At 51.2% G+C, this 13,090-nt stretch overlaps 2 protein-coding genes across 4 annotated transcripts in view; one reads left to right on the top strand and one right to left on the bottom strand.

The window, feature by feature from the left end:
• Positions 1 to 13,090, bottom strand: part of zswim6 (zinc finger, SWIM-type containing 6) — a 15,621-nt gene continuing 2,531 nt past the window's right edge. The window contains exons 1-14 of one of the 2 annotated variants that reach the window (XM_058063098.1): positions 8,041 to 11,295; positions 7,581 to 7,937; positions 7,357 to 7,505; positions 6,878 to 7,028; positions 5,245 to 5,427; positions 4,807 to 4,977; positions 4,583 to 4,729; positions 3,882 to 4,028; positions 3,164 to 3,415; positions 2,932 to 3,067; positions 1,973 to 2,130; positions 1,723 to 1,886; positions 1,574 to 1,655; positions 1 to 1,508 (exon numbers count right to left, since the gene is read on the bottom strand). In XM_058063098.1, the coding sequence (XP_057919081.1) occupies positions 646 to 1,508; positions 1,574 to 1,655; positions 1,723 to 1,886; positions 1,973 to 2,130; positions 2,932 to 3,067; positions 3,164 to 3,415; positions 3,882 to 4,028; positions 4,583 to 4,729; positions 4,807 to 4,977; positions 5,245 to 5,427; positions 6,878 to 7,028; positions 7,357 to 7,505; positions 7,581 to 7,937; positions 8,041 to 8,050 (2,970 nt within the window). In that variant the 5' untranslated portion in view covers positions 8,051 to 11,295 and the 3' untranslated portion in view covers positions 1 to 645. Of the gene's footprint in view, positions 1,509 to 1,573; positions 1,656 to 1,722; positions 1,887 to 1,972; positions 2,131 to 2,931; positions 3,068 to 3,163; positions 3,416 to 3,881; positions 4,029 to 4,582; positions 4,730 to 4,806; positions 4,978 to 5,244; positions 5,428 to 6,877; positions 7,029 to 7,356; positions 7,506 to 7,580; positions 7,938 to 8,040; positions 11,296 to 13,090 lie in introns of those variants that run through there. The other variant, XM_058063087.1, reaches the window with a different exon arrangement.
• Positions 3,657 to 13,090, top strand: part of lin54 (lin-54 DREAM MuvB core complex component) — a 25,735-nt gene continuing 16,301 nt past the window's right edge. Inside the window, exons 1-4 of one of the 2 annotated variants that reach the window (XM_058063169.1) lie at positions 3,657 to 3,757; positions 3,849 to 3,993; positions 6,939 to 7,240; positions 7,324 to 7,977. The gene's annotated coding sequence lies outside the window, so the exon portion shown is untranslated. Of the gene's footprint in view, positions 3,994 to 6,938; positions 7,241 to 7,323; positions 7,978 to 13,090 lie in introns of both variants that reach the window. The other variant, XM_058063160.1, reaches the window with a different exon arrangement.

The following is a 13,090-nucleotide window of genomic DNA, read 5'->3' on the forward strand; positions in this document are numbered from 1 at the left end:
CTATCTCTAGAAGGCAGAGAATGTATGTTCATGTCTCACATAAGGATTGCGAATGATGATGGACTTTCCCAAAAAGTGCACTTTTCCTTTCAGGCTGCGTTCACACTTGTGCTTGGTACTCTGGTGTGGACCCAAAAGGAACCATATTTGACTCAGCTATTTTCAATATTTTGTATCATATATATGGCCCAAGGCTGGACTTGTTGATGCAACTCCAATATTTCCTTTGCTGACTATTTTTTACAGCCAAACCTTCTTGTCATGTGACTTTTTGTTTGCCCAAGTGACTGCTAAATAACCCCCCACGGGGCCAAAGGAACCAAAGAAGGTGATATACCATGTATTTGCTATTTTTTACTAAATTACATTTGTCAAAAAGCTTCTAAAACAGATTCATGAAGAGCGTCGGTTTCCTCTTCCGTATTTGTTTAAGACGTGTCCATGCGGCGATAAGGGCATCCCACGTGACACAGCGAAGCACGCTGCTTCCTTTCAGGCCAAGCAAACATGACAAGTGTGAAGGCAGCCGTTAGGGTCCCCGAAGCGCCACGTCCTGGCTCGCTGGCGTGAAATGTGGAGTGGAGTAAGACTTTGGGTTTTCTCTTCAAGTTAGCGGATCTAGCTCAAGTAAAAAGAGTTTTGGCGTCAGCCGAATCGTTCCCGCACGAGCATCATGAGTTTCTTTTTGCCCTTGTAGATCTGCTTGAGGTTGTCGATGAACTGCGTGAACTGCACATGCCCGTCGTGCGCCATGAGGAAGGTCTCCCGCGCCTTGCTGAGGAACTCGATGAACTCTCCGTAATGGCGCGGGCTGATGTGCGTGAGTCGTGAGTGCGTGGTGTTGATGTAGGCGCCGATGGTGGCGTCTAGCAGCTGTCGGAGCGGCGCCTTGTCCAGCGACATCATCTTGCCGGAGTTCCTGCGGCTATGCGGCGCCACCACCCCGGGCGTGGTCAGCGTGCACCGGCGCAGGATATCCGACAGCACGGTGGCGCACTTGACGCTCTTCACCACCAGGGGGATGACGGCGGCCAGCTCGTTCTTGCCCAGGGAGTGGCTGAGGGCGCACGCCCACAGGACGTCGTTGATGGCGGGGTGCGTATCCTGGTTGTAGCTGAGGTTCAGGTGAGTCATGGCCAACGTCGCCAGCTTGTACGACCTCATGGGGTAGCCGCGGTGCTCCATGTAGCGTGCGATGGTGAACAACTGCGTGTAGTTCATCCCCGTGGCGGCGGCGTCCAGCACGATCTGGTAGGCCGTCTCGAAGGCGATGTGATCCTTCTCGCAGAGCGTCAGCGCCGACAGGGCGCAGTTCTGCGGGTCCTTCATGGTGCACTGCAGCGCCAGCGTGCGCGCCGAGTTGGCCAGGTTCTCCTGCTGGTGCGAGTCCAGGTGGAGGCGCACGATGGTGGCGTTGGACATGACGGTGCTCGCCACCACACTGGTGGCCTCGGTGGGCGTGAAGAGGGTGAACCAACTTTGCATGATGCTGTCCAACGCAAACACGCCTGCAACACGCAAATGTGTCAAATGTTTGATGCCTTCTTTGTCTCCTCCTTCCATGTCTACTCACCAACTTCGGTGGCACACGTGACCAGCCATCGCACCATCTCTCTTCTCCGCCAGTTGAGGGTGGACAGCGTCATTCTCATCACCTGGAAGATGGACGCAAGGATGAGCTCTTTTCTGCGTAGGAGGAACAACGGTGGTCGACGTTCTTACCTGGAGGCCCAGCTCCAGCGACACTTTGAGCAGCGTGAGGTCGGGCAGACTATCCATCATGGTGGCGATTTTGAAGGCATCCTGTGCCAGTTTGAAGATGTGGGACGAGGAGTAGATGTTCTTCTGGATGGACTCCAGCACAGTTTGCAGCTTGCGAGAGTCGCCTGCGCACACACACACACACGGCAAACGGCTCACTCAAGACTCACCGCCGAGGAGAACGCAAACACACTCGAGGAGTCTCTCCCACCTTTGGCGGCTGTCAGCATGGTGGAGGCCAGTTCACATTGCTGGGACTCGATGTGGCTTAGCGTGAACCAGCGAGGGTAGCGATTGGCCACTACAGACACCATGTGGTGCGAGCGGGACAGGTCGCCGGATGCCACGCCGGACTCCAGGACGGGCAGCCTGGAACACATCGCCTTTCTCAACATAAATGTCTTCAAGAAATGTTCTCCATCATCCTCAATCCTTACGTGAGACATGAACATGCATCTCTCTCTTATCTGCATTCTAAAGATATACAAACAGGTAAAAAGAAGCAGCTAATGAACGCAAGCTATGGGACACAGCTGTTCAAAAAGCTCCACCAAGGTTTTCTATCCATGCTGTGAGCATGTAGTAAAAAGTACTTTGATGATAACATGTTATACTTCCTTCCTGGGTGCATTGATTTCACATAGCAACATAGAAGGGAAAGCTACACCTAGACTACAAAACAAAAAGCTCCAATATGTAGCATCACCTTTGGCAAGCGACCAGAGGCATCGGGAGCCAGTGTGTGCTGAAGCTAGTTGCTAGCCGGCTAGTCATTAGCCGCTGTGGCGTGGCCAGGTGTCACTACACCAGTAAGGTAGTTCTTAGGCGTAACAATGTTGATAAGAATAATAATAATAATAACAATATGCTTCATATGCAGCTCACATGATGGACATAGAGCCTGGCTGGATGTGGAATAGATGCGTGACTCATGACGCAGCTGCCTCTTTTTTTTACCTCTTTGTATATCTTTACAAGGCAGAGGAAGGAGAAAGATGTGTGTTCATGACTCACGTATTCCATAAAAAGTGCACTGGTCCTTTAACCTTGACCTTGGTTATGATTGGAAGACGCCATGAAAGTAGCAGTGTGTATTTTCATCCCTGTTCAATGATTTACTGACCACGCCAGCCAAAAGAGGGTTCAATCATCATCAACGTGGACGCTCACCTCATGGCCCTTAGTGCAATCTTGTAAGCCAGCTCGGCGTCATGAGGTAGCAGCGAGGTGAAGAGATACTTGGCGAAGGTGTGCATGGGGACGCTCTCCCTGTAGAGCAACTCGCCCAGGCCGCTGTAGGGACCAGCTGGAAGACACACGAAGGATTGAAATTTCCGCTAATACTGCCCCCCCCATCCACCAGGCAGGGGGCTTCCATTGACACATAGAGAGAGAGTCTGACCCTCCAGCAGGACCAGGGCTTGCTTCCGGAAGACTCTGACCAGCGTGTCGTCCAGCTCCACCTGTTGCAGTTTGGCCAGCAGCTGCTCTTCGTTGCGACACACCTTCTCCTGCGCGTAGAGGCCGTCGGGCATCACCCTTTGCTGCCCCAGCCCCATCAGTGCCGTCTCCACCGCCAGCGCCGTCAGTGTCTCACCCTGCTCTAGCAAGCGGTGGGCCGTGTGCTCTGCCCGCCGGCCCTTGGCTGGAGGCCCTGTGAGCGGGAAGCAAGAGATGGGATCAGTCCTGACCAGGCTATCCACCTATTTCTTCATCCTGCTCCTCAGTTTTCAGAGCGTGCCCTGAGGGACGCCAGTCATGCCTTTTCATGACGTCACCATGCCTCGGTGCAGCTCAGGTGTCATCCCGGGGGACATGATGGCGTCCCTCAGGAACACGCATGCAGGTAAGTTCCTTGTGCGGTGCTTTGGAAAGCGTGTGTGAAAGTCCTGCATGATGAATGCCTTTTCCCCACCGCATGTCTTATTCATGAACTGTTGCTGGAGCATGGCCGGAGGACAAGTCCGCCCCCACCGCCGCTAGAAGCCGTGTTTGGGTAGGGGGGGGAACCCCCGCACGCTTGTACAACACAGTAATGTCAATAATTGTCTTGTCTTTCTAACATGACGTTTTCTTCTGTGTGACAGAATTAGCACGCCCGTCACTGTTGTTTTTTTCACCTGAGAAGTTGAGCGAGACAACGGCGCCGTCCTCACTGCTCCGCCCCGTCTCCAAAAGGGTGCTGAATAGAGTGCCAATGGGGTCCAGGGGGTGTCCCACCCAGCCTTCCAGGTTGGTTACAGATGTCATGCCCTTGTGGAGAACCTCTGTAAACACACACACACACACACACAAACACACGTCATGAACATATTTCATGCATGTGTGTGTGTGATGCCAATACACCGTGAAAATAATGTGCCTTAAATATATTCATTCATTTTCTACCGCTTTTTCCTCATGAGGGTCGCGGGAGCCTATCCCAGCTGTCTTCGGGCGAGAGGCGGGGTACACCCTGGACTGGTCGCCAGCCAATTACAAGGCACATATAGACAAACAACCATTCACACTCACATTCATACCTATGGACAATTTGGAGTGGCCAATTAACCTAGCATGTTTTTGGAATGTGGGAGGAAACCGGAGTACCCGGAGAAAACCCACGCATGCACGGGGAGAACATGCAAACTCCACACAGATATGGCCGAGGGTGGAATTGAACCCTGGTCTCCTAGCTGTGAAGTCTGCGCGCTAACCACTCGACCGCTATGCCGCTGCCTTAAATATAAATGGCTATTAAAGGGGAACATAATACACATATTGCCAAAGTGTGTAGTGTGTACGTGTATGCACAAAAAATCAAATGAAATGTAGTAAGCACCTTTTTTATGACTGCGAAAAACCTCCAGTTGTTTCTGCTGCTGCCGCCTCAGCGTGTTGACGATGGCCACAGCCAGCCGGAGCGCCTCCTTGGGGTACCCATGCGACCTCAGCGCGTCTACCCGTGCGCACGCTGTGGGGACGTGCTCTGCTCCGAATAACAAGATGACAAATGAGTTGTCTTTTTTTTTTGTCCTCTCACTTTTTTTTTTTTTTTCCTCTCACCGTGCCACAGAGGCCACCCCTGGCTGTCGAAGAGGGCGGCGTTCAGGTCGTTGTGGTCACAGCGGTCGGCATGGGGGTCCTCGGTGAGGATGTGCTGCAGGTGGGGGTCCTGCCAGTGGAGGTCGCAGGCCTCGATGGCTCGTGTGAACACGGTGCGGTGGGGGGGTGGATCTGAGTGAGGGGGCAACATAGGTCTTAATCTCTGCTCGTGTAACCTATTGATCCAGATGTTGTTGCAACATAAAACAGTACTGGGGGCTGTGAGGTGTAAGACTGGTTTTAATTGGAGAGAAGGTGCCAAGCCTGATTGGATTAGGAGGTGCGTCAAGGCAATGAGGCAGGAGGGTGCCGAGATTGAAGGAGCCAGACTTGATGAAATTGTGGGGGTTGGGGGCAGCCAAGGGTGAAACATAATGGTGGGGGGAGGCGTGGTCTCACCGCGGTTGCCAGCGGGGCCGTGGGGCAGAGCATTGGTCAGGTGGGTGGGCTCGCCGCTGCCGTGGTTACCGTCCTCCGGCGGACACACGTCCACGCCGTTCCAGCGGCGAAGCTGCCGCAGCCACGTCGCCTTCTGGTCGGCCTTGCAGTGGGGGTTGAGGACGATGCACATCCACAGCGCCCCTGCAAACATGGCGGATGGAGACAAGGAGTTTATCAGGCGTAAAAGTGAAGAGCAGCAGGACGGACAAAGAGCAAGAAGGGAGAACAAAGGAGAGCAGAGCTAAATAAAGGATGACAAAATGAAGAAAAACACTGAGGTTGGAGGGAGGGAAGGATGAACACCGGCGAGGGGGGCATCTCTTTGTTAGGGCTACACCAAGGACAACATTGGAGGGGGGGTAAGAAAGACGCGATGTGATGTCAGGCGTGAGTGACGAAATACAGAGCGAGTACTTCCAAGGGGGGTGGGTTGCCAGATAAGGTTATAAAAATAGCTTCTCCTGTGGATTCATGACTATAATCAAGTTCCACAGCATTTCCATTCCAAAACATCTCCCTCCAGCAACATGCTGCCCCCTGCCTTGTTTCAGATAAATCGTTGAACAAATGACGGCTGTTTGCTATTGTTAGCCTAAACATACGCAAATACCACATTGTGGTCAGTAGGTGGCAGTAATGACACCAAACGTTAGCTTCGTTAGCTTCATGACATTCGCTAAACCCTGCCTGACGTCAGCCATGGCGTGTCCCACTGCCCATCACGTAGAAGTGCTTACGAAGGAATCAATTCAAAGCTAACTGCTTAGCTCACTAGTTTGCTAGCTAGCGGTTGTCTGAAGTCCCTGCAGTGTAGGAGTTGCGCAATGTGTTCATTCATTTTCTACCGCATATCCTCACGAGGGTCGCGTGGGATGCTGGAGCCTGGACTGGTGGCCAGCCAATCACAGGGCACATATAGACAAACAACCATTCACACTCACATTCATACCTATGGACAATTTGGAGTCGCCAATTAACCTAGCATGTTTTTTGTTTGAATGTGGAAACATGCAAACTCCACACAGAGATGGCCGAGTGTGGAATTGAACCCTGGTCTCCTAGCTGTGAGGTCTGCGCGCTAACCACTCGACCGCCGTGCCGCCCTGTGTTGTAAACAAAAAATAATAATCCCCTATGTCTACTATAATGGGTAAAAGGAGTGTAAATGTGACTATAGGGGTGTTACTTCATGTCTAGGGGGCTCTAATGTTAAAAAGTGTATTTAGATGGCGGTTAACTGGTTTTCTATGTCTTATACATTTTATTTTCTCTTATGTATTGCATAATAGGAGTGTAAAGGTGACTATAGGGATGCTATTTCATGTATGAAGGGTTCTAATAATGTTAAAGTTCAATTTAGAAGGTGGTAAACAGGTTTTCTATGTCTTGCTGTGTTTTGAGTTATGTGAATGATGATGATGCATTGAGAGCGTTTGATCATGTCGGTGTTCCAATCCCTGCATGTCAATGATGAGCGTAGCCGGTTGTGCGTATTGTTGTAGCAGAATGACTTCCTATAAAAATGGATGAAGCGCAGGAGGAGGGGATACATGACTAGAAGTACGGGGTACACCACTGGTGCTCGCAGTACCCAGTTCATCCCACAGCTGCCTGTACTTGTCGGTCATGGTGCTCCCCTGTTGTCTCCACAGCGCCAGTCTGGGGTCCCCCATGAACTGCTCTGTGATCAGCGTCAACATGCGGGCACCGTTGGAGTCCCTCATCTTCAGCATCTCCCTCACCTGCACAGATAAAGACGCCATTGTGGGTCAACTGCAGCCTAACTGGGACAGAGACGGAAGAGATACGGGGAATGAAGAGAGGAGGAGGACAGAGAGACGAGTGCGCCATCGACAAGAGATAAATAAATGGAGGTGATGCTAAAGCCAGAATGGACTGACTCGTGGATGGTCCTCCTTCTCTCTTGACGATATTATTACTACAAACAGCCAAGGTACTTGAACATCACACGTAATTCATAACACAAGTTCCACGTCATGGTGCTTGCTTTTCTAACTGGACTTGTGTGGATGCTAGTTGAATACCATGCTTTAGGATGTGGGCCCTCACCTTGCTGAAGAGGAGGTTGAGCTGCTTCCCTGACCCGTGGTAGCCCCCCTGGGAAAGGAAGAGCTTGACCTGCTCCTGGACTTGCTCCTCGTCCAGATGCCAGCAGTTCTCGTCGTCCACGCTGGCGCCAGCCGTCGGATCGGGAGCACCTGGCGTGCATGAAAAACCGCTAAGTCTACATCCCAACTTTGTGACGCTCACCAACGAAGAAGTTGCGCACTCACCGTGGACTTGGTTGATCTCAGAGTTCTGCAACAGGATCTCGTCGGCCAGCTTCTGCGCGGTGGGCAGCACCTCCGTGTGGTGCACGGTGATCAGGTACTGAACAAACTTCTGCAGCTGGTCCCGGTTCATCTGGAAGAGCGTCTCCGAGATGGGAAGGCGCAGTTTGACCAGCTCGGGGCTGCGCACGCGGTAGAGGGAGAGCGCCACCACGTGGGCGCAGTAGAAGATGTCCTTGTTGCCGCAGCCGCAAGTCACGGCCGTGATCTTGCAGCGGTCGAAGCTGATGCTCACGTTGCACAGCGCCTCGGGCTCAGAGGACGTGGCGGGCTCACGAACTGTGCCGCTGAGGTGGAAGCCTGGGCGGGACAACGGAGAATGACTGTCAATCATCTGTCGGTAAGTTTCTCAAATGGGATGATGCCGGGATTGGGTCTCTGCTGAGGATGCGGGCGTGCGAACCTATGTTCATGATCTTTGGGTATCAGATAAGCGGTAGAAGATGGACGGGTGTTGCTGGGGGGGAGAACAGATGATGGACGGGTGATACCAATCTGTGTTTTGGTTGGTTAGGAATTTTGACATCCATCTAGTATTCATGTAGCGGGATAGCACCACAACTTTGTAGCCTAGCTTCAATAGAAAGGAGGGTAAGAGCAAAGGGGAACATCATGTGTTGTGTCTACTTCCTGTCGATCAACACACTTCCTGTCTATCAACCCTGTGTCGCCCCCCCCCCGTCACTTCTGGCCTGCAGCTGAACTGTTGATGCAACGAGCTTGGAGGAGGAAGAAAAACAGGCAAAAAAAAAAGGGTGAATACTCTCAGCTGAGCGCCGCGTCAGGAGGGTTGTCTTGGCGGCGAGCCAAAGCGCTGAGCTCAGCGTTCTGTCATGCACTTCCTCTGTGGGTCGGCTTGCATAATACAGCTGGGGTGCACCGCATGGCAACACGACTTAACTCCTTCCTACTCCCTTCCCCGATGCACCTCTCAAATCGTTGATTAATATCTGCATTACTAACAGAGGTGAGGGGGGGACAGCCAGCGCCATGGACCCTCGCTGGTGTTTAATGTCGGCCATCGCTGGCAATGCGGCCTTCATTTGAGGCACAAAAGGCCTCGTGGAAAAGCTACTCCAAAGCACGCTAAGCGCCCCCAAAGCTGCCCGCTGAGGCGTGAAAGAGTGCGTCTTAGCCTAGGTGTGCTTTGTGTGCATTGGGTCGAGTCCTTGTGATGACAATGGGGGAGGCTAATCTGTCACCCGTGGCGATGTGGAGGCACCCCTGGGGGGGGGGGGGGGGGGGGCTAGGAAGGAGACGTAAACAAGCAATCAATGGTCACGGTAGGCTGATTAGCATCTGTCCTCTGTGGCTGATTTTGGATCAGCACTGGCAACGCTTCACTTTCGACGGCTGCCTTTTCTCTCATTGCTCCTTTGACAAAGTCTTCCAGCCAAATGTCATGGCTCGTCATGCTAGCTCTTTTTGGGACCACATCAAACCCTAACAAAGCTAGTTAGTTAGCTTAGTTAGCTTGTAGCATTCTCTTGTGAAACTTCAATCTTTTAGACAAGGTGTTAGCCAACAAATAAACACTGAAATTCTAAAAAAAAAAACAAGCATTAGCATCTGTCCTCTGTGGCTGATTTTGGATCAGCACTGCCAACGCTTCACTCGCTCGTCATGCTAGCTCTTTACCACATCAAACCCCAAAAAAGCTAGCTAGTTAGCTTAGTTAGCTTGTAGGATCCTCTTGTGAAACTTCAATCTTTTAGACAAGGTGTTAGCCAACAAATAAACACTGAAATTCTAAAAAAAAAAAAACAACAAGCAGCAGGATAATGGTGCTAAGTTACAAGCTATTGATGAGCTAACATCCCTGATTAGCTCGCTGAAGGCTCATATGCCATGTTTAATGCCACATAATCAAGGAAGCTAGTTAGCTTGTAGCATTCTAGCTGTACTTTATTAAGACACGGCAAACGCCGCTTGTGCTAGCTAGCTAGCTACAAGGTGAATGCGCTTTTGTAGTCAACTACTGATCAGTTCGAATCCACGACATCGCAACATCACACGGCCATTTTATCAACAGTAAACAGTAGCACACAAGCTAGGCTAAGTGCTGCTAACGCTGCGATCAGCAACTTCCTCATGTGTGTGTAGTTTATATTCATAAGAATGATGAAGATTAACATTCATAACATCTGGTGAGGATCTGGATAAAAGGTACCAGTCAAACACAAAAATAAGTCTTTTTCCACACTTTTGTGAACAATTAGGACGTTGTAGTTAGAAGTGCCCCCCTCCTTTGGTGTCCGGGGCGGTGATAGCCTCCAGAGCAGGGGCCAGCATATGGAGGGGGGGGGCGGGGGGCAACGGCACTGCTAGTTAATGTGTGCTAAGGGAAGGGGGCTGGGAAATGGAGGTCAGTGAGGATTCGGGTTAACTGGGTCAATCTGTGTGCTCAGCTTCTTAGGGACGCTAGCATGCTAATCAAGGCCACACTAACCCACTAGCGCAGTCGCGCTACTTCATTGCTGGTGAACGTGCTGCGTTCGGGGACACCGGTGTCAGGTGACGCTGTGTTTGCCGAGACAAAGAGGAAGTTGCGGACGTGTGACAACACGTGCGGCCTCTTGTTGAAATGTCGAGATAAGATGTATGGTGTCGTGTTGTGGCGTGACTGCCATGCTAGCAGGATTTTCCCTTCTCTGTGTTTCCTTTTTAAGAGCATCTGTAATCCTCCCCCAGGAGCGCCGCACGGACGTCCATTTGTTTCCACTCCAGAGATCCTCGTGGTGTTCTATCGCCACGGCTAATGAGCGCCACGAGTCAAACGAGATGGAGCCTTTTAAGATGTTGCTTTCGTGTTGATCTGTTTTCCCCACTGACGACGGCGCCATGTTGTTCCTGTCACTCCATTGCTCATGCTGCAGGAACTAGCCTAGCATAGCACAGTAAGCTAGCCATTTTCCTTTTTGTGTCGTGGAAATGTCGCGTTTGAAACATCGGCGTTTCAAGCATTGTCACAAGAGATGACGGCAAATCAGTTTAGCAAGAATTAGCATGACGGCGACAACGGAACAAACGATGTTGCCAGCAGAGGGCGCTTGTAGAAAAGCTTGTTTTGTGGGGGCGCTGTGGCTCTTTACGCACGCCATCCTCGCTGAAAAACCACAATTGCGGTTTAGCATGTTAGCTATTTCGCCCTCAGCGGCCCCGCCCTGTGGGTTACATCACGGCCGCAGGCGCTGCGCTAACGGGCAAAGTCAACATGTTGGCGCATGCCAGGCACACATCGGACAACTTAGTCACACTCATGACTCATTTAGCGATTCACTTTTAGGACGTTAGCATTGGACCAAGTGGGCATTTCCTCTTCCTGGTTGTGCAGACAGCCAAGGTATCCTTCCCTTACAGGCTTCAAAGCAGGTTGGACTTGCAACGCAACAAATCGGACCAGCGGCGTCGCTCGCGTGAGTCAACGGTGCAGGTCGGGACGAGCATCCCGTCGTAGCGCACGACCAGGAAAAAACAGATAAGCTGTGGCGCGTGCAAAGGCCGGGGAGCCGTGGGGGGGCATAAAGGAGTGCACTGCTTGGCTGCTACCACCAGAGGCGCTGTTGGCACAGTATGAACCACATAGTTGGCTAACTAGCTAGGTACATCCACACACCCTTAGCTCCATTGTATGTTTTCAAAAGAAAGAAATATATACATACACACATAGTATACATCTATTATACGGCGGTCGAGTGGTTAGCGCGCAGACCTCACAGCTAGGAGACCGGGGTTCAATTCCACCCTCGGCCATCTCTGTGTGGAGTTTGCATGTTCTCCCCGCATGTTCTCCCCGTGCATGCGTGCATCCGGTTTCCATTCCACAATTCAAAAACATGCTAGGTTAATTGCCGACTGCAAATTGTCCATAGGTATGAATGTGAGTGTGAATGGTTGTTTGTCTATATGTGCCCTGTGATTGGCTGGCCACCAGTCCAGGGTGTACCCCGCCTCTCGCCCAAAGACAGCTGGGATAGGCTCCAGCACCCCCCGCAACCCTCTGGGGAAAAGCGGTAGGAAATTAATGAATGAAAGTATTTTTTCATTTTCCCAGTGAATACAAATATTAATGTTTTCTGCTGTGAAAAATGATTAATGGAATAAAACAATTCAAGAATTGATTTCAATTTCCACCATAATTGAAAACTATATGAATACTATCAGGGTGTGAGCTCACGCCCACCATGGAGGATATCTACGTTAGCTTCTCTCCTGATTAGCTTGGACATAGCGGGCTGGCTAAGGAGGGGACGTGCCCCTGAAGGGCCAGGCTGAGCCAGAAGGATGGAGGGAATCCTCTTAAGGTCGTGGACGAGGTAAGCGCCTGGCAGAAATCAACGTTCCTCAGGCATCACAGCGTGAGAGCGCTAATGCTAATCAAAACACCGGGCTCTCCTCTCAGCATCGTCAAGAAGCTCCGAGTTCCGGGCCGGCGTCACTCTCGTCGCGATGAGAAGATGCTAGATTTCACGGTGTGGTGACGCTCTGCTCGACATGTCGCTCCACAGCTCCTTGCCGAGCAAACCGGAGTCGGGCCAGGCAGACTTGAGAGCCAGGTCTTAAATTCTGCATCTCGGTGTACAAAATGACAGCAAAGTCCAACGTGATCTTTACTCTCTCCTGAGAACACAGACCAATCTCTGAATCTGCTGTGAAGATTTTGGAAGCTCTCGGATGTCCCGATGCTCCAGAGAGTCCTTTATAGGCCTTTTGGGTTTCTGGACCCCTAGAGGCTGCTATGGAAAATCTAGGAACTGCAACATGAGCTCTAGAAGCTTTTGAGGAGGATCTGGATGCTACTGGCCTTTGAAACTCTGGAAGCAACACTGGAAATCGTGAAGGTAGCTCTAGAAGCTCCTCTGAAACAATCTCTCATCACACTTGAAAAAGATGATGTAGAAACTACCGTGGCTAAAAGCTCTAGAAGCTACACCTCCAAACACATGCAAGCTCTAGACGCTTTTAAAAAAGGACCTCCAGAAGCTGTGGAGACTTGCTCAAAACCCTGCTGAGGAACCTCTCCATGCTCTCCACCGCTAGGCGAGTTCTACAATCCACTGACTGGACCTTTGTGGCTGCTGAGCAACTCCTGGAGGCCGCTCTAGATGTTGCTGTACCAGCTCCAGGAGCTGTCCTTCAAACTCTGGAAGGCGATACCAAAGCTCTAGCAGCTACCGGCCTTACTGTCTGTTCTAGAAATGTGAAATGTTCCTATACAAGTCCAAGATGCTGGAGAAGCAAATGGAAACTCTGCTCTAGAAGCTCTTAGGGTTCTTATACAAACTCTCAAAGCTACCAAACTTCAGAAGGTGCTGATGCTGCACAGACGTACCAGCCATACCCCCTCCCGAGCTGCTGGAGGAGCTCCAGACATTGCAAATTCAGGAGCTTTTTGGAGACGGCTCAAGAAAACAAAGAGACTCTGGAAGCGATGGATTGATTGTAGTTCCGTC

This window comes from Doryrhamphus excisus, chromosome 2 (genome assembly GCF_030265055.1).
Source record: "Doryrhamphus excisus isolate RoL2022-K1 chromosome 2, RoL_Dexc_1.0, whole genome shotgun sequence".
NCBI lineage: Eukaryota > Metazoa > Chordata > Actinopteri > Syngnathiformes > Syngnathidae > Doryrhamphus > Doryrhamphus excisus.